This window comes from Eucyclogobius newberryi, unplaced genomic scaffold (genome assembly GCF_026437365.1).
Source record: "Eucyclogobius newberryi isolate DKJ021-1_F unplaced genomic scaffold, fEucNew1.0.hap1 SCAF_12, whole genome shotgun sequence".
Classification (NCBI taxonomy): domain Eukaryota; kingdom Metazoa; phylum Chordata; class Actinopteri; order Gobiiformes; family Gobiidae; genus Eucyclogobius; species Eucyclogobius newberryi.
Window position 1 is genome coordinate 5,007,936 of NW_027315746.1, and position 20,063 is coordinate 5,027,998.

Sequence of the window (20,063 nt, forward strand, 5' to 3'; positions counted from 1 at the left end):
ACACTAGCAGGAGGCCACACCAACAGGAGGCCACACTAGCAGGAGGCCACACCAACAGGAGGCCACACTAGCAGGAGGCCACACTAGCAGGAGGCCACACCAACAGGAGGCCACACTAGCAGGAGGCCACAGCAGCAGGAGGCCACACCAGCAGGAGGCCACACCAGCAGGAGGCCACACCAGCAGGAGGCCACACCAACAGGAGGCCACACTAGCAGGAGGCCACACCAGCAGGAGGCCACACCAACAGGAGGCCACACTAGCAGGAGGCCACACCAGCAGGATGCCACACCAGCAGGAGGCCACACCAGCAGGAGGCCACACCAACAGGAGGCCACAACAACAGGAGGCCACACTAGCAGGAGGCCACACCAACAGGAGGCCACACTAGCAGGAGGCCACACTAGCAGGAGGCCACACCAACAGGAGGCCACACTAGCAGGAGGCCACACCAACAGGAGGCCACACTAGCAGGAGGCCACAGCAGCAGGAGGCCACAGCAGCAGGAGGCCACACCAGCAGGAGGCCACACCAACAGGAGGCCACACTAGCAGGAGGCCACACCAGCAGGAGGCCACACCAACAGGAGGCCACACTAGCAGGAGGCCACACCAGCAGGATGCCACACCAGCAGGAGGCCACACCAGCAGGAGGCCACACTAGCAGGAGGCCACACCAACAGGAGGCCACACTAGCAGGAGGCCACACTAGCAGGAGGCCACACCAACAGGAGGCCACACTAGCAGGAGGCCACACCAGCAGGAGGCCACAGCAGCAGGAGGCCACACCAGCAGGAGGCCACACCAGCAGGAGGCCACACCAGCAGGAGGACACACCAACAGGAGACCACACTAGCAGGAGGCCACACCAACAGGAGGCCACAGCAGCAGGAGGCCACAGCAGCAGGAGGCCACAGCAGCAGGAGGCCACACTAGCAGGAGGCCACACCAGCAGGAGGCCACACCAACAGGAGGCCACACCAACAGGAGGCCACACCAACAGGAGGCCACACTAGCAGGAGGCCACACCAACAGGAGGCCACACTAGCAGGAGGCCACACCAGCAGGAGGCCACACTAGCAGGAGGCCACACCAACAGGAGGCCACACTAGCAGGAGGCCACACCAGCAGGAGGCCACAGCAGCAGGAGGCCACACTAGCAGGAGGCCACAGCAGCAGGAGGCCACACTAGCAGGAGGCCACAGCAGCATGAGGCCACACTAGTAGGAGGCCACACCAACAGGAGGCCACACTAGTAGGAGGCCACACCAACAGGAGGCCACACCAACAGGAGGCCACACCAGCAGGAGGCCACACCAGCAGGAGGCCACAGCAGCAGGAGGCCACACCAACATGAGGCCACACCAACAGGAGGCCACACTAGCAGGAGGCCACAGCAGCAGGAGGCCACAGCAGCAGGAGGCCACAGCAGCATGAGGCCACACTAGTAGGAGGCCACACCAACAGGAGGCCACACTAGTAGGAGGCCACACCAACAGGAGGCCACACCAGCAGGAGGCCACACCAGCAGGAGGCCACAACTGCCCGTTTGACCCTTTGACCCGCTTCTGTCTTCAACTGTTTTCACAAATAAACTAAACAGGTTCAAATGTTCATGTTTACAGCAGAACAAATCCTCTCGGAGTTTGTACTTTGTCATGTACTGGATTTTCTAGCCTTTATTTTTTATTTGATGAGAAAAAACATTGACAGGAAATAAACAAGCTGGACTTTTAATATAAATATTTGCGTGTTTGTTTGTTTGTTTGTTTGTTTGTTTGTCTGCCTCAAACTCCTTCACGCAGTTTGATCTGCTCTTTTCTCTTTTCTCTTTTCATTGGGTTTTTTTCCGCGACGCCATTGAACGCAGCTCGTCTCGTTGCCATGACACCGAGCGCATCAGAGGCAGCGCGCCGCGACAGCCCCGCGCGCCGTGTCCAATGGGCGCGCGGCACGGGCGTGACGTGACGTGGGATGTGTCACAAAACCGGCCGCGGCTCCAGCTTCGCCCGCGCGGAACAGGAAGAGCATCCCGCATCCTCAGCCCGCGCCTCGGACACTTCACGCAGACATGGCGGAGCTCGCGCACTGGTGAGTTCCGTTTGACGCGCAGATGGAGTAAAAAAAAAAAAAAAAACGCGCCGTGATGGGAACCGGCAGCGCGCGCGGTAAACTCACGCGCTCTTCTCGGGATCGCGGCTTCGTCGTGACGTTCGTTGCGCGGCCGATGTCGTGTCGCTCGGGGTTTTGTCGGTTAAACGCGCCGGTTGTTCGGGAGGTTTGGCGTTTGTCGGCGCGCGCGCGTGTGGTCCCAGACAGAAGACGCACGTGTCGGTGGGACGCGGCGCGTGAACATCATAAATATGCAAACGTCTCACACATTTACACGGTTACGGTCACGTGGAGGTTTACGTCATGTTTTGCCGGTTCTTTAGTTGCTCATGTTCTACGTGTTTCTCCCGGTGTCGCGCCTGAACTGCTTTAAACGGTGATTGTGCTCAGTTTACCACGCGTGATGCTGAGGAAAACCCCACGCGGGCGCGACCGCCGCTGCTGCGTCCTGCGCGGTGACGTCATTTCGGAAAACCCGGTGACTTCTGAGGAGACGGGACAGGGCACGGGACAGAGGGACGGGACAGAGGGACGGGACAGAGGGACGGGACAGAGGGACGGGACAGAGGGACGGGACAGGGCACGGGACAGGGCACGGGACAGGGGGACGGGACAGAGGGACGGGACAGGGCACGGGACAGAGGGACGGGACAGAGGGACGGGACAGAGGGACGGGACAGAGGGACGGGACAGAGGGACGGGACAGGGCACGGGACAGAGGGACGGGACAGGGCACGGGACAGATGGGTGGGACAGGGCACGGGACAGGGGGACGGGACAGGGGCACGGGACAGGGGGACAGTCCCGGGACAGTCCCGTGTTTTAGACGCGGTCTGAAGCCCATGCGCGGACGTGACGCAGAGCACGTAGGACAGGCACGTGTTCTCGAGGGCGGACGCTTTATGCACCGGGAGTTTAATTAAGGCTAATAGCGCGCGCTGACCTGCACAGTATGTTTATGTTAATGAGCTCTGAAAGAAGCAGGGTTTATTTATGTAATTATGGATTTATTTATTTATTCATTTCTATATTTATGCCTTTATTTATTTGTGGATTTATTTATTCATTATTAGTTGGAACTGTTTCTGTTTTCTTTGTTGTTTTTTTGAACAATACCGATCAAATTAAATGACGTGAACAATTTGAGATCACTTTGAAATCACATTCACTACGTCAAAATCGGGACTAATTTTCTGCTTCATCATTAATGTTCAAATGACCTGTTTGCATCAGATTTGTTCCTGTTTTGTCTTTGCTGAGGTTCGATTATTTCGATTATTGCACAAAACTGTACTTTTTGTTTAAGTTTTCACTTGTTTAAAAAGCTCATTAAAATAAGTTTATTTCATTCTTTTGTAACCAACATGTCAACATTTGAACCTGTCCATTTTTCAGATTGAAATGTCACAAATATGTGCAATTTTAGCTTGTTTTTTACACATAAAACGCCTTATTTCTATATTTAAAAAACCCTGTGGTACATTTTTGTGAGTGAGTTTCACATTGACATATTTAAATGTGATGAGTTTTCACCTGGAGCGTGTCTCTGCTCGTGTGAATAATAATCGAGGGCGTTTGAAGTGGTTTTCCCTGAGGCGTGTGCGCAGCAGGTTTATCTCAGGTGACAGTGAACGCAGCAGGACGGGTTTTTTACGAGCCCCCCCGGGACAGGAAGCCACACCCCCTCACGCCGTCTGTTGTGAACGCTGAAAGTGGGACTTTGAATTCAAGGAAACGCCTCGTGAATCAAACGGTCACAGATCTGCTCCGGACGGAAAGTGGCGTTTCTGTGTCCGGCCACAACGACGCCACGACTGGAAACCTTTTTGAATGAATGTCATATTTATCAGATCTGAAGACGTGTTCTGACCAAAGAGGGCCTCAAACCTGCACATTCCTATGATCTGAGCGTGTGTCTGCGCCCGCCGCGCGACTGCGTCCCCAGTGTGTGTGTGTGTGTGTGTGTGTGTATGACGGGCGTGTCTGACCACACCCTCTGCCCTGTGCCCACATGTCATATATACTGATATCATAATGTTATCCAGGATCAAGGATTTTTCTAAATATTTGAAATGTGAGCGTCGTGACCTTCTGCATGTGAAACACCCCCCCCTCCCTCTCTCCAGTGTCAGTTTCAAGTTGTGCCGCTCGACCGCAGACTGGCTCATGGCCAAGACCCAGGTCCGGCCCGTGGTTGGGATCGTGTGTGGCTCGGGTTTGGGTGGTCTCGCCGACATGATCAAAGACAGCGATGTCTTTGAATACTCCGACATCCCAAATTTCCCCAAAAGCACAGGTTTGTTTCCACACTTCTTTGACCTTCGCCTCTCTGACTCCGCCTCTCTGACTCCGCCTCTCTGACTCCGCCTCTCTGACTCCGCCTCTCTGACCCTCACCTCTCTGACCCCGCCTCTCTGACCCTCACCTCTCTGACTCCGCCTCTCTGACTCTCACCTCTCTGACCCCGCCTCTCTGACTCCGCCTCTCTGACCCTCACCTCTCTGACTCCGCCTCTCTGACCCTCACCTCTCTGACCCCGCCTCTCTGACCCTCACCTCTCTGACCCCGCCTCTCTGACCCTCACCTCTCTGACCCTCACCTCTCTGACCCCGCCTCTCTGACCCTCACCTCTCTGACTCCGCCTCTCTGACCCTCACCTCTCTGACCCCACCTCTCTGACTCCGCCTCTCTGACCCCGCCTCTCTGACCCTCACCTCTCTGACCCTCACCTCTCTGACCCTCACTTCTCTGACCCCGCCTCTCTGACCCCGCCTCTCTGACCCCACCTCTCTGACCCCGCCTCTCTGACCCTCACCTCTCTGACCCCGCCTCTCTGACCCGCACCTCTCTGACTCCGCCTCTCTGACCCCACCTCTCTGACCCCACCTCTCTGACCCTCACCTCTCTGACTCCGCCTCTCTGACCCTCACCTCTCTGACCCCGCCTCTCTGACCCCACCTCTCTGACTCCCTCTCTGACCCCGCCTCTCTGACCCTCACCTCTCTGACCCGCCTCTCTGACCCTCTCCTCTCTGACCCCACCTCTGACCCTCACCTCTCTGACCCCACCTCTCTGACCTCGCCTCTGACCCTCGCCTCTCTGACCCTCACCTCTCTGACCCCGCCTCTCTGACCCTCACCTCTCTGACCCCGCCTCTCTGACCCTCGCCTCTGACCCTCGCCTCTCTGACCCTCACCTCTCTGACCCCGCCTCTCTGACTCCGCCTCTCTGACCCTCACCTCTCTGACCCCGCCTCTCTGACTCCGCCTCTCTGACCCTCGCCTCTCTGACCCGCGCCTCTCTGACCCGCGCCTCTCTGACCCTCGCCTCTCTGACCCTCACCTCTCTGACCCCGCCTCTCTGACCCCGCCTCTCTGACCCTCGCCGTGCGCTCTGTGTTGCAGTGCACGGTCACGCTGGTTGCCTGGTGTTCGGGACGCTCAGTGGGAAGCCGTGCGTGTGCATGCAGGGACGCTTCCACCTCTACGAAGGATATCCCGTCCAGAAGGTGAACGCAGACACGCAGCCGGGCGTGGCCAGGCTTTACATCTCATTTTAAGGACGCTCAAAGTACTTTTGTCAATATTCTGTGCTAATAACTTTGAGCTACTTTTTCCCATGCGCCGTATCCAAAAACCTGTCTCACAAAACATGAATAAAGACAAACAGACAGCGAGTCTTTGAGCCGTGGCCCAAAGCAAACGCCGCTTATGCTTTCCGCCACTGACATGTCGTTCAACACGTTTGACAAGATTAACACGTATGACAAGATTTTATGTGTTTTCTAAGTTTGTTCTTGAGCTGTTTCCAAGTGACTTGTCAGTAATCTACAGAGGTAGAGTATCCAAAAATATAAGTACAAGTACAAAGTAGTGGTCCATGTACTCGAGTATGAGTAACTGACAGAGTAACTGACTACAATGATAATAAAAAAAAAAATATGATGATGACGATGACGATGATGATGATGACCCATTGAGGTTGTACCGCTTGTCCCAGATCACTCTCCCGATGCGGGTGTTCAAGCTGATGGGCGTCCAGACCATGATCATGACCAACGCGGCCGGAGGTCTGAACCCGGACTTTAGAGTGGGCGACGTCATGATCATCAAAGACCACATCAACATGCCCGGGTTCGCTGGAGTCAACCCACTGAGCGGGCCCAACGAGGACAGGTCTGAGAGCCGGGCATAGACCCAACACAGACCCAACACAGACCCAACACAGACCCGACGCAGACCCAACACAGACCCAATGTAGACCCAACACAGACCCAACACAGACCCGACGCAGACCCGACGTAGACCCAACACAGACCCAATGTAGACCCAACACGGACCCAACGCAGACCCCGACGCAGACCCCGACGTAGACCCCGACGTAGACCCAACGTAGACCCCGACGTAGACCCAACGTAAACCCAACATAGACCCGACGTAGACCCAACGTAGACCCAACGTAGACTCAACACGGACCCAACGTGGACCCAACATAGACCCGACGTAGACCCAATATAGACCCAACACGGACCTAGCACAGACCCAACGTAGACTCAACACAGACTCAACACAGACCCATCGTACACCCATCGTACACCCATCGTACACCCATCGTACACCCATCGTACACCTGGTTTAGTCCAGTTTATGAGACTGTTATATCATAATCCGGGCTCGGCTGACTCAAACATTTACTCGTTGCCACTTGAAGTCCATTAATTGATACTGTGAAGTTTAAATATTTGAATAGTGTGAAGCTGTATTTGAGTAACAAACTACTGCAAACACAACGATAAAACCCCACGCCCCCAACACAAATAATACAGATAAAGAGCACTTTTTCTTCATCAAAATGTTCAATTCGATTAGTATTGTGTCGTATTAAATGGGAATTAAAATGTGTTTCAGTATAAATGAACAATACAGACTTTGAATCATTGCCATTTGACACAAGGATTACTCAGATTGTTCGTCCAAAGTCTGAATTCTGTCCCAAACCTCACATTTGGACTGATCATTTTTACCTCTCGTGTTCAGGTTCGGGGTTCGATTCCCGTGCATGTCCGACGCGTACGACCGGGAGCTGCGGCGGATGGCCCTGGCCGTCGGGGCGGACCTCGGCTTCAGCGACTTCCTGAAAGAGGGCGTGTACTGCGTGCTCGGGGGGCCGTCCTTCGAGACCATCGCCGAGTGCCGCCTGCTGAACCGACTCGGGGCGGACGCCGTCGGTGAGTCGAGGCGCGACAAGCAAACTTTTGGGGTTTTTGCTCCATTTTTTAAAAATGAAGAGCGTAAATCTTGCAAAAAGTGCTTCTAAATGCAGCTCTGTTTTTTATTATATTTGTATATGTGTCGTGTAAGTGTTTTTATTCTGTGAGTGGAAAAGAGGGCTCGCTCTCAGTGGGTTCTGGTTAAATAAAGGTGAATTAAATAGAATAAATACCGTAAGAGGCTAGCGTTGCATGCTAGCTGAAGTTAGTAAATTAAATCGAATTAGGTCCCAGTTCATGGCAGTTACTTAAAAGTCCCGTTCACGCGGTGCAGATCTCCAGAACGCTCAGCTCCGCCCCTCTTCACACAGGTCCCAGAACATTGCCGCGTTCGCTCTGTTCAAACTGAAGGAAAATTAAACTTATCGTATTTCCCGTCCTATAAGTCGCACTAAAGTATAAGTCGCATTTTTGGGGGAAATGTATTTGATCAAATCCAAGACCAAGAACAGACATTTCATCTGTAAATGCAGTTTAAAATAATAACAGATGAGAGAACATGGTGAATAGGTGTACGTATGCTAACGCTAACACCTTCAGCTACATGACGTATGCTAATGCTAACACCTTCAGCTACATGACGTATGCTAACGCTAACACCTTCAGCTACATGACGTATGCTAACGCTAACACCTTCAGCTACATGACGTATGCTAACGCTAACACCTTCAGCTACATGACGTATGCTAACGCTAACACCTTCAGCTACATGACGTATGCTAACGCTAACACCTTCAGCTACATGACGTATGCTAACGCTAACACCTTCAGCAACATGACGTATGCTAACGCTAACACCTTCAGCTACATGACGTATGCTAACGCTAACACCTTCAGCTACATGCCGTATGCTAACGCTAACACCTTCAGCTACATGACGTATGCTAACACTAACACCTTCAGCTACATGACGTATGCTAACGCTAACACCTTCAGCTACATGACGTATGCTAACGCTAACACCTTCAGCTACATGACGTATGCTAACGCTAACCCCTTCAGCTACATGACGTATGCTAACGCTAACACCTTCAGCTACATGACGTATGCTAACGCTAACACCTTCAGCTACATGACGTATGCTAACGCTAACACCTTCAGCTACATGACGTATGCTAACGCTAACACCTTCAGCAACATGACGTATGCTAACGCTAACACCTTCAGCTACATGACGTATGCTAACGCTAACACCTTCAGCTACATGACGTATGCTAACGCTAACACCTTCAGCTACATGACGTATGCTAACGCTAACACCTTCAGCTACATGACGTATGCTAACGCTAACACCTTCAGCTACATGAGGCACAGACAGAACTGTGGTAAGTGTCTGGTATGTTAACGTAACATATGAACAGTTATTCAGATAACTATAGCATAAAGAACATGCTAACAAGTTTAGCAAAGCATCAGTTTTACCCCAAATCACTAAATCCATTGAATTCTTCTTCCTCTGTGTCACTTCTAAACAACTCCACAAACTCCAGAGGAAGAGGAAGTGCAGATTCTTCTTCTGCGTCGCTCAGAGCCTAGAGCGCCCTCTTGTGTTGTCAGTGTAAGAATAATGAATAATATCACATATAAGTCGCTCTGGAGTACAAAACTATGAAAAAAGTGTGACTTATAGTCCGGAAAATACAGTATCTTAACAGTGTAACGGACGGAAACCGAGCTCGAAACCAATCAAACGGACTCCGGTACTCGCGCTTTTCTGGCTCCAGTCACACGCGTCCCTGCTCGGGCAAAATGCAGGTAAATTCCCAGGTCAGGTGCGCGTGTGTGAACGGGGCTCGTCTTTGGTCCTGAGTTGACCCTTTGTCGTGTCTGACGGTGTCTCTGTTCCGTCGTCAGGCATGAGCACGGCCCACGAGGTGATCGTTGCCCGTCACGCCGGGATGCGCTGCTTCGCTCTCTCGCTCATCAGCAACAAAGCCGTGATGGACTACGACTCGGAGGCGCGGGCCAATCACGAGGAGGTGCTGGAGACCGGGCGACTGCGCGCCGTGCAGCTGGAGAAGCTGGTGTCGACGCTGGTGGGACGCATCGAAGAACAACAACGTCTGCTGAGAAACGCGCCGCGGCCAAACTGAGTCTGCGCGAGCGAAAAGCGCCTGAAATCACGACCTTTATCTGGATTTGAACAGGTTTTATTTATATTGGTGAAAATGTTTTTGGCTCAGATATTTCACTCTAGAATTATCACAAAACTGACATTTCAAACTAAATAGTACGGAAAATATTTAATACTCAAACCCAATAGCAATTTTAATGATAAAAAAACAAACAAAAGAGTCATTTTTAACACAAATATTAGTAGTGGTTTTCTGAAATGGATCAAGACCATTTAAAAATAATTCAGAAAAGATCCAGTTTTATGTAATTTATTTCAGTATCGATATTAGTTTCTTGGTCCTGATTTAGTTTTACAACCTATTTTCACACTGGTTTAAAATGTATATATTTTAAAGGCAAAAGTATGTTTTTAGTCAATATAACTAATATTTTTGGCTTGGAAGAAAGATTATTGGTAATATATTAAAACAGCCAAAACACTCATAGACAACTTAAAAAAACACGTTTCTGTCACGTTAAATTGCACTTTGACTCGAATAATGTTAATTCTATGTTACGTATTTAGCTTGACATAAGAAGAAAAAAACAGCCGTTGTGACAGTTCTAAAGTGAAAAAACACCACAAACCAATGGATCGGCAAACAAAATGACCCTTAAATCCATAAATGTTCTGAATTAAACCCACTTTAACTCGCCGCCGGATGAAGAACTTCAAATATTCTTGCTTTTATTGTCGCGTCTGTTGCGTGGCTTTGGCGTGTTACAACCGTTCTGTTACTGTTCAATCCAAACGCCGAAAAAGCACTTAAGTACGACACGTATTCAACACTGCACAAGGAACGTTTCGCCTTCAGGTCACTCTCCTTTGTTCTCCAGGTCGTCTTTAGCTAACGAGAAGCTCCGCCCACAGCCAGGTGATTGGATAAGAGAGAACGCAGACTCAAGACGGCAAAAAGCAGATAGAAACACAAAATAATCACTCCTCACCAAACGCTGACTTGTTCTCGTGCTAAAGCGCCGTATTTCCACCGATGCTAACGTATATGTCGAGCCTTAGCAACAGAGAGCTAGCAAAGCACGTTAGCATCAGCCGTTTCCTGTTTATCGTCTTGTGAGGACGGCTACAGAGCGTATGATGAGGTTTGTTCATAAGAGACTAGTAAATAACCACTGCGTTACATAAAGAGACGGTAAAACAATGTGCAGAGTAGACGATAAACAGGAAGTAGTTTCCCGTTCAGTTTCCTGTTTACTCACAGCGCCACAAAATTGGAATAACTGAACCTATTTTTGTGACTTACTGAGTTGAACTTTCTGATTAAAAACTATATAAATATATTTTCAGGTACGATTTAGAATTTATTCATTAAGAAAACATTTGTTATGTCGGGACCCGGAGCCAGTGGAAACGTGCCTCTTGAGGTGAAAAAACTAAATGCAAAATCACAAATGTTCTGACTTTTTAACTCTTGGAATACCTTTACACTCCTTTCAGCTGTTTGCGTTGTAGATTTGTCTTTTTAGTTTGGTACTGTTTACATATTTGATTGCTTAACTTAATAACTTAATGTATAGTTAATATAGTTATTTAACGCTTTAGATTCGGTTAAAGCTGTTTTTTATTGTGTGGGTGACTTAAAGGGAGGGCTATGGACCAACTCAAAGCCTTAAAGGGGCACTACGTCACTTTTCCGCTCGTCTTAAGTTGAATTAAAGGCAGAAAAGTTGCGCAGCGCGGCTTTAAAGTAGCGTTAGTGGCATTTGTAGATTTTTAAATATGTATATTGTCATCAGATATTTAAGGACAGAGTTTAAAATGGTTTCCTGTCTAAATGTAAACAAAAGTGCTAAATTATTGAAGATGACTGTTTCTGAAAACTGTACAAACTGTGGTTTTATTCATGGATGGACCTAAAACTGCTGAATAAAAACGACTTTATGGCCTTTGTATCCGCGGCTTCTGTTTTGTCTCGACTTCACATGTTTCCTGTGTCGCTAAAATAACTGAAAAGATTTTAATCCTCTGACAATCCTGCTCTTTGTGTTCACATTTCTCCAGTCGCATGATCCACATCAGCAAAGGCCTAATGCCAAATCGGTTCACATACCTGGTTTAATCTGGTTTAATCTAGTTTAGACCTGGTTTTATCTAGTTTGGACCTGGTTTAATCTAGTTTGGACCTGGTTTGATCTAGTTTAGACCTGGTTTAATCTAGTTTGGACCTGACGTGCGACCGAGCACGTGCAGTTACAGACGCGTGACCGAGCATGTGCAGTTACAGACGTGTGACCGAGCACGTGCAGTTACAGACGTGCGACCGAGCACGTGCAGTTACAGACGCGTGACCGAGCATGTGCAGTTACAGACGCGTGACCGAGCATGTGCAGTTACAGACGTGTGACCGAGCACGTGCAGTTACAGACGCGTGACCGAGCATGTGCAGTTACAGACGCGTGACCGAGCACGTGCAGTTACAGACGTGTGACCGAGCACGTGCAGTTACAGACGTGTGACCGAGCACGTGCAGTTACAGACGCGTGACCGAGCACGTGCAGTTAGACGTGTGACCGAGCACGTGCAGTTACAGACGCGTGACCGAGCATGTGCAGTTACAGACGCGTGACCGAGCACGTGCAGTTACAGACGCGTGACCGAGCACGTGCAGTTACAGACGCGTGACCGAGCACGTGCAGTTACAGACGTGTGACCGAGCACGTGCAGTTACAGACGCGTGACCGAGCACGTGCAGTTACAGACGCGTGACCGAGCACGTGCAGTTACAGACGCGTGACCGAGCACGTGCAGTTAGACGTGTGACCGAGCACGTGCAGTTACAGACGCGTGACCGAGCACGTGCAGTTACAGACGCGTGACCGAGCATGTGCAGTTACAGACGCGTGACCGAGCACGTGCAGTTACAGACGCGTGACCGAGCACGTGCAGTTACAGACGCGTGACCGAGCACGTGCAGTTACAGACGCGTGACCGAGCACGTGCAGTTACAGACGCGTGACCGAGCATGTGCAGTTACAGACGCGTGACCGAGCACGTGCAGTTAGACGTGTGACCGAGCATGTGCAGTTACAGACGTGTGACCGAGCATGTGCAGTTACAGACGTGTGACCGAGCACGTGCAGTTACAGACGCGTGACCGAGCACGTGCAGTTACAGACGTGTGACCGAGCATGTGCAGTTACAGACGCGTGACCGAGCACGTGCAGTTACAGACGCGTGACCGAGCATGTGCAGTTACAGACGCGTGACCGAGCATGTGCAGTTACAGACGTGTGACCGAGCATGTGCAGTTACAGACGCGTGACCGAGCACGTGCAGTTAGACGTGTGACCGAGCACGTGCAGTTACAGACGCGTGACCGAGCACGTGCAGTTACAGACGCGTGACCGAGCATGTGCAGTTACAGACGTGTGACCGAGCATGTGCAGTTACAGACGCGTGACCGAGCATGTGCAGTTACAGACGTGTGACCGAGCACGTGCAGTTAGACGTGTGACCGAGCACGTGCAGTTACAGACGCGTGACCGAGCACGTGCAGTTACAGACGCGTGACCGAGCATGTGCAGTTACAGACGCGTGACCGAGCATGTGCAGTTACAGACGTGTGACCGAGCACGTGCAGTTACAGACGCGTGACCGAGCACGTGCAGTTACAGACGCGTGACCGAGCACGTGCAGTTACAGACGCGTGACCGAGCACGTGCAGTTACAGACGCGTGACCGAGCACGTGCAGTTACAGACGTGTGACCGAGCACGTGCAGTTACAGACGTGTGACCGAGCATGTGCAGTTACAGACGCGTGACCGAGCACGTGCAGTTAGACGTGTGACCGAGCACGTGCAGTTACAGACGCGTGACCGAGCACGTGCAGTTACAGACGCGTGACCGAGCACGTGCAGTTACAGACGCGTGACCGAGCACGTGCAGTTACAGACGCGTGACCGAGCACGTGCAGTTAGACGTGTGACCGAGCACGTGCAGTTACAGACGCGTGACCGAGCATGTGCAGTTACAGACGCGTGACCGAGCACGTGCAGTTACAGACGTGTGACCGAGCATGTGCAGTTACAGACGCGTGACCGAGCATGTGCAGTTACAGACGCGTGACCGAGCACGTGCAGTTACAGACGCGTGACCGAGCACGTGCAGTTACAGACGCGTGACCGAGCACGTGCAGTTACAGACGCGTGACCGAGCACGTGCAGTTACAGACGCGTGACCGAGCACGTGCAGTTACAGACGCGCAGTTACAGACGTGTGACCGAGCACGTGCAGTTACAGACGCGTGACCGAGCACGTGCAGTTACAGACGCGTGACCGAGCACGTGCAGTTAGACGTGTGACCGAGCACGTGCAGTTACAGACGCGTGACCGAGCACGTGCAGTTACAGACGCGTGACCGAGCACGTGCAGTTACAGACGCGTGACCGAGCACGTGCAGTTACAGACGCGTGACCGAGCACGTGCAGTTACAGACGTGTGACCGAGCACGTGCAGTTACAGACGTGTGACCGAGCATGTGCAGTTACAGACGTGTGACCGAGCACGTGCAGTTACAGACGTGTGACCGAGCACGTGCAGTTAGACGTGTGACCGAGCATGTGCAGTTACAGACGCGTGACCGAGCACGTGCAGTTAGACGTGCGACCGAGCACGTGCAGTTACAGACGTGTGACCGAGCATGTGCAGTTACAGACGTGTGACCGAGCATGTGCAGTTACAGACGCGTGACCGAGCATGTGCAGTTACAGACGCGTGACCGAGCATGTGCAGTTACAGACGTGTGACCGAGCATGTGCAGTTACAGACGTGTGACCGAGCACGTGCAGTTAGACGTGTGACCGAGCACGTGCAGTTACAGACGCGTGACCGAGCACGTGCAGTTACAGACGTGTGACCGAGCACGTGCAGTTACAGACGCGTGACCGAGCATGTGCAGTTACAGACGTGTGACCGAGCACGTGCAGTTAGACGTGTGACCGAGCATGTGCAGTTACAGACGCGTGACCGAGCATGTGCAGTTACAGACGCGTGACCGAGCATGTGCAGTTACAGACGCGTGACCGAGCATGTGCAGTTACAGACGTGTGACCGAGCACGTGCAGTTACAGACGCGTGACCGAGCACGTGCAGTTACAGACGCGCAGTTACAGACGTGTGACCGAGCACGTGCAGTTACAGACGCGTGACCGAGCACGTGCAGTTAGACGTGTGACCGAGCACGTGCAGTTACAGACGCGTGACCGAGCACGTGCAGTTACAGACGCGTGACCGAGCACGTGCAGTTACAGACGCGTGACCGAGCACGTGCAGTTAGACGTGTGACCGAGCATGTGCAGTTACAGACGTGTGACCGAGCATGTGCAGTTACAGACGTGTGACCGAGCATGTGCAGTTACAGACGTGTGACCGAGCATGTGCAGTTACAGACGTGTGACCGAGCACGTGCAGTTAGACGTGTGACCGAGCACGTGCAGTTACAGACGCGTGACCGAGCACGTGCAGTTACAGACGTGTGACCGAGCACGTGCAGTTACAGACGCGTGACCGAGCATGTGCAGTTACAGACGTGTGACCGAGCACGTGCAGTTAGACGTGTGACCGAGCATGTGCAGTTACAGACGCGTGACCGAGCATGTGCAGTTACAGACGCGTGACCGAGCATGTGCAGTTACAGACGCGTGACCGAGCATGTGCAGTTACAGACGCGTGACCGAGCATGTGCAGTTACAGACGCGTGACCGAGCATGTGCAGTTACAGACGCGTGACCGAGCACGTGCAGTTACAGACGTGTGACCGAGCACGTGCAGTTACAGACGTGTGACCGAGCACGTGCAGTTACAGACGTGTGACCGAGCACGTGCAGTTACAGACGTGTGACCGAGCACGTGCAGTTACAGACGTGTGACCGAGCATGTGCAGTTACAGACGTGTGACCGAGCATGTGCAGTTACAGACGCGTGACCGAGCATGTGCAGTTACAGACGTGTGACCGAGCACGTGCAGTTAGACGTGTGACCGAGCACGTGCAGTTACAGACGCGTGACCGAGCACGTGCAGTTACAGACGCGTGACCGAGCATGTGCAGTTACAGACGCGTGACCGAGCACGTGCAGTTAGACGTGTGACCGAGCACGTGCAGTTAGACGTGTGACCGAGCACGTGCAGTTACAGACGCGTGACCGAGCACGTGCAGTTACAGACGCGTGACCGAGCACGTGCAGTTACAGACGCGTGACCGAGCACGTGCAGTTACAGACGCGTGACCGAGCACGTGCAGTTACAGACGCGTGACCGAGCACGTGCAGTTAGACGTGTGACCGAGCACGTGCAGTTAGACGTGTGACCGAGCACGTACAGTTACAGACGCGTGACCGAGCACGTGCAGTTAGACGTGTGACCGAGCACGTGCAGTTACAGACGCGTGACCGAGCACGTGCAGTTAGACGTGTGACCGAGCACGTGCAGTTACAGACGCGTGACCGAGCACGTGCAGTTACAGACGCGTGACCGAGCACGTGCAGTTACAGACGTGTGACCGAGCACGTGCAGTTACAGACGCGTGACCGAGCACGTGCAGTTACAGACGCGTGACCGAGCACGTGCAGTTACAGACGCGTGACCGAGCACGTGCAGTTAGACGTGTGACCGAGCACGTGCAGTTAGACGTGTGACCGAGCACGTGCAGTTAGACGTGTGACCGAGCACGTACAGTTACAGACGCGTGACCGAGCACGTGCAGTTACAGACGTGTGACCGAGCACGTGCAGTTACAGACGCGTGACCGAGCACGTGCAGTTACAGACGCGTGACCGAGCACGTGCAGTTACAGACGTGTGACCGAGCACGTGCAGTTACAGACGCGTGACCGAGCACGTGCAGTTACAGACGCGTGACCGAGCACGTGCAGTTAGACGTGTGACCGAGCACGTGCAGTTACAGACGCGTGACCGAGCACGTGCAGTTACAGACGTGTGACCGAGCACGTGCAGTTACAGACGCGTGACCGAGCATGTGCAGTTACAGACGCGTGACCGAGCACGTGCAGTTACAGACGCGTGACCGAGCACGTGCAGTTAGACGTGTGACCGAGCATGTGCAGTTACAGACGTGTGACCGAGCACGTGCAGTTACAGACGCGTGACCGAGCACGTGCAGACACTAACCTCCTGTGAACCAACATATAATGAAGAGGACGATCACCTGTGTTTATCTTTTATGGCCTTTGCTGTGCTGTTTTCAGATTACATCGTCTGCTACAGCACTAAAAGAACATCTAAATCTTACAGTATAAGATTTAGATGACTTATGACTTATGACTTATCGTCATAAGGCGCTGGTACAGCTGGCAGCCCGGTGTAAACGCTCTCTCTTCTTTCTCACACTTATTGTGCTTTATCTCCTATATTTTGTAAATATAGTTAGTATATTTTTTCTATTTTTCTGTACGATAGGGACACGCGCTGGAATAGTTTTTTAATTCAACTGTTTTTGACTTTTTTCGGCTGGATTTGAGCGTTTTTCGTTGCGTTCGTTGTGTTGTTGTGACGTGAGCTAGCTCCGCCCCCCGCGCCCTCCGGCCGCGCTAAAGTACGGCGTGTCGTCGGTACACGTTTATATACACGTTTATATGAAAGAGGAACTTCACGAACGATCGGGACACGCACTGGAATCGCTTTAAATTAACTTGTTTTGACTTTATTCGGCTGGATTGAGTGTTTTCGTCGTGTCGTTGCGATGTGTCTTGGCTCCGGCCCCGCCCCCCGGCTCCGGCCCCGCCCCCGGCTCCGGCCCCGCCCCCCGGCTCGTACCGCGTTTCCACAAAGGAGGAACTCATGAAACTGCGGAGAACAGTCGTCTCACCCGGAGATCGTCACGTTATCCCGTCGCAATACTGACCTAACCTAATACTGATGTGCAATTCTGTCGTATGTGCAATTACTGTTGGAATTCATGTGCAATTCATGTGCAATTACTGTGAAATTCATGTGCAATCCATGTGCTGTCGTGACACATATTCATGTGCAATTACTGTCGTGATCACATGCAATGGTATTTATTTATTTGTCTATGGGAGTTTTTATTTATTTATAGGAGATCTTCTACTGAAAGTGTTTTTCAGACTTCCTATAAGTGATCTGTTCTTCTGTATCTACCTCTGTATCTACCTGCGTTGCACCAATGAAATTTCCCCATGTGGGACAATAAAGGAATATCTTATCTTATCTTATCTTATAACACTTCACTACCTTTTAAAGCACTTTGCAAACTAAATAACCTATGGCGTGCCACAGGGTGCAGTACTCGGACCAATTCTGTTCACACTTTATGTATATGCTGCCAATGCCATAGGTAACGTATTCAGAAAACATGTGCATTTTTTCCTGACTGTATTATTTTATCTCTATAGTTCAGACTTGTTTTGATGTATAGTATTTATGACAAAACTTTGAAGGTGCAATTTCAAGAGGACCGCAAAACTTGGACTCTTTGTTGTTGTCTTCTACCTGGTTGTCCCCGTCTTGTCTCTCTGAACCGTCTCCTCTGGTGCGTTTGGTTCACACACCTGGACGGCCTGAGCGAGCGCTGCAGTTGGAGCCTGTTGTGAATGTTTCTCGTGACCTCCAGTTCGGCCTTGGGTCTGGCTGTTTCCATGACGTCACCGTGACTACAGACGGGAGGAGGAAGTGAATTATCTGACAGAAAAACAAAGATTACAAGATCGGAGTGCGCTGCAAAAATAAATACAGTTAGTTTTGCATTCAAAATAAAAAAAACACCAGAAAAGGCTCGCTGTTAAATTCAAATACACACATACAAATTCAATAAAAAAATATTAAAATAGAAAATAAAACATGCATTAAAAAATAAAACAATAAAAAAGAAGAAAATACACATATGAAAAAAATAAATTAAATACATTTGTAAAAAATAAAATAAATAATAAATAAAATAAATCAAAATAAAAGTGTGTCTTCAGACGATATTTAAAACACTGGGGGCTGTTCAGACGTGAGGCAGAAGTGAAGGCCCTGTCCTGGATTTAAGTCACCACAGGATGTTTAAAAGAACAAAAAGAGTGGTCGACTGTGAACAAAAAGGTCATTAAAAACCTTTAAAGGGCCGACTCAGTTCTGTGAAATGCTTTATTGTCCTTTGCCTCTCAGAAAGTCTGCAGCTTTTCTCTACAGCCTGAGACACAGAAAGGACTTTGGAAATTAGACAACAATTTGATCAAACTGTGGGATCGAGACCAGTTTTTTCAAATCAAAGCTTCGACAGCAGGTTTAAGGAGAGCACAACGCCATAAAACAGAGACAAAATGACCCACAGCTCCCAAACATCCTGAAAAATCGAGTTAAGACAAAGACTCAGGAGATAAAAGGAGACGTTCTGTTATTCTTGGCTCCCACAGCAGCAACCCTCTTACTTTAAAAGGACAGGAATCTTTCACTGGTTGCTCAGGTCGTCTCGGTAGCGGATGGATGGGGGCTAAGAACAGAACTAAATATATTTAAAAAAAAAGAACACGAGGCTGAAAAGCTTGACTGAAAATGTCATCTTTTCAGCTTTAGCGGCGCTCGGATCGTTTGTCCCACTGCGTTCAAAGCCCTGACACCTCCAAAAGGCACGTTTCACCATACGTCACACTCCCGGTCGCGTTATAAGTGCTTTAACAGACAAAAAGAATCATAATTAAGCACAAACTCTGTTATTTTAGTTCAGAAATAGTCCCTGACATTGAGAGTTAAATGTAGTGCACTTTGTCGAGTAATTTGTACAGTTTACTGCAGCGTCGCTCTGTACATTTGAGTATTTTAAAGGTGCACAGCATAACGTTTGTGGCGGTGCTCGTTTCCATGGAGACGAGCGGGTGCAACGCTTTTAACACTGTGAATCTCTGTGGCAGATCCCGGTCTAATAAACTGGTTCTACGCAAAGGACGAGGTCGAGGAGAGACATTTTAGTTTGAACATGCGACTTTCCCCGTGTCACAGAGAGACCGGGGCCGGGCAGGTGGTTTTGAACCTGTCAGAAGAGAAAAAAGGAAGTACAAACCTCTGACAAACACAGAAGAGGAACTTCCAGGCGCTCGGGACACTTTAATTACACTCTGTCTGCACTTTACCGCCCTCTACTGGAGCATCCACGTCAATAGCGCTTCCAATTGACCGTTTTAGCTCTGTACTTAATGTAACTTCTGTCCATTGTTTGTTCATGTGGTCGTTTTTAATGTTTTCTAGTGTTTTCTTTTAAATAGAAACGGACAAATAATAACTAAACTGTTTTGTAATATATTTTTTTGATATTGTATTTGCATTTGTTTTAACTTTAGCACGCTGAGATGTTCTAAAATAACACGTTACACAGTTGTATCTTATCTTTTTCACGTAACAATCTAAAGGGCCTAAAATACTCGCTGCAAAACAGGCGGCAGTCGTATATTTTGATAATTTAATAGTTACAACGTTATAAGAAAGAAAAGCTGGGTCAAATTACACAACGTACACATGTAAAATGAAATAAAACGTCTAAATACACATATTCTTCATAAATGAATGCAGAAAAAAGGCAGAAACGATGGAGAA

The 20,063-nt window shown here is 50.4% G+C and overlaps 1 protein-coding gene across 1 annotated transcript; it reads left to right on the forward strand.

The window, feature by feature from the left end:
• The first annotated feature begins 1,998 nt into the window (after nt 1-1,998).
• On the forward strand, nt 1,999-11,393 carry LOC140355964 (purine nucleoside phosphorylase-like). The gene is made up of 6 exons (XM_072440633.1): nt 1,999-2,090; nt 4,238-4,407; nt 5,516-5,619; nt 6,111-6,286; nt 7,148-7,338; nt 9,235-11,393. Exons 1-6 carry the CDS (start codon nt 2,071-2,073, stop codon nt 9,471-9,473), a joined length of 900 nt encoding a protein of 299 aa, XP_072296734.1. The 5' UTR covers nt 1,999-2,070; the 3' UTR covers nt 9,474-11,393.
• The last annotated feature ends 8,670 nt before the right edge of the window (nt 11,394-20,063 follow it).

Bases quoted from the DNA above. Each gene is read 5' to 3' on its own strand.
- LOC140355964 (XM_072440633.1), top strand. From the start codon at position 2,071: ATGGCGGAGCTCGCGCACTG. The intron at 2,091-4,237 runs GTGAGTTCCGTT...CCCTCTCTCCAG, and splicing joins ATGGCGGAGCTCGCGCACTG to TGTCAGTTTCAAGTTGTGCC. The intron at 7,339-9,234 runs GTGAGTCGAGGC...TTCCGTCGTCAG, and splicing joins ACTCGGGGCGGACGCCGTCG to GCATGAGCACGGCCCACGAG.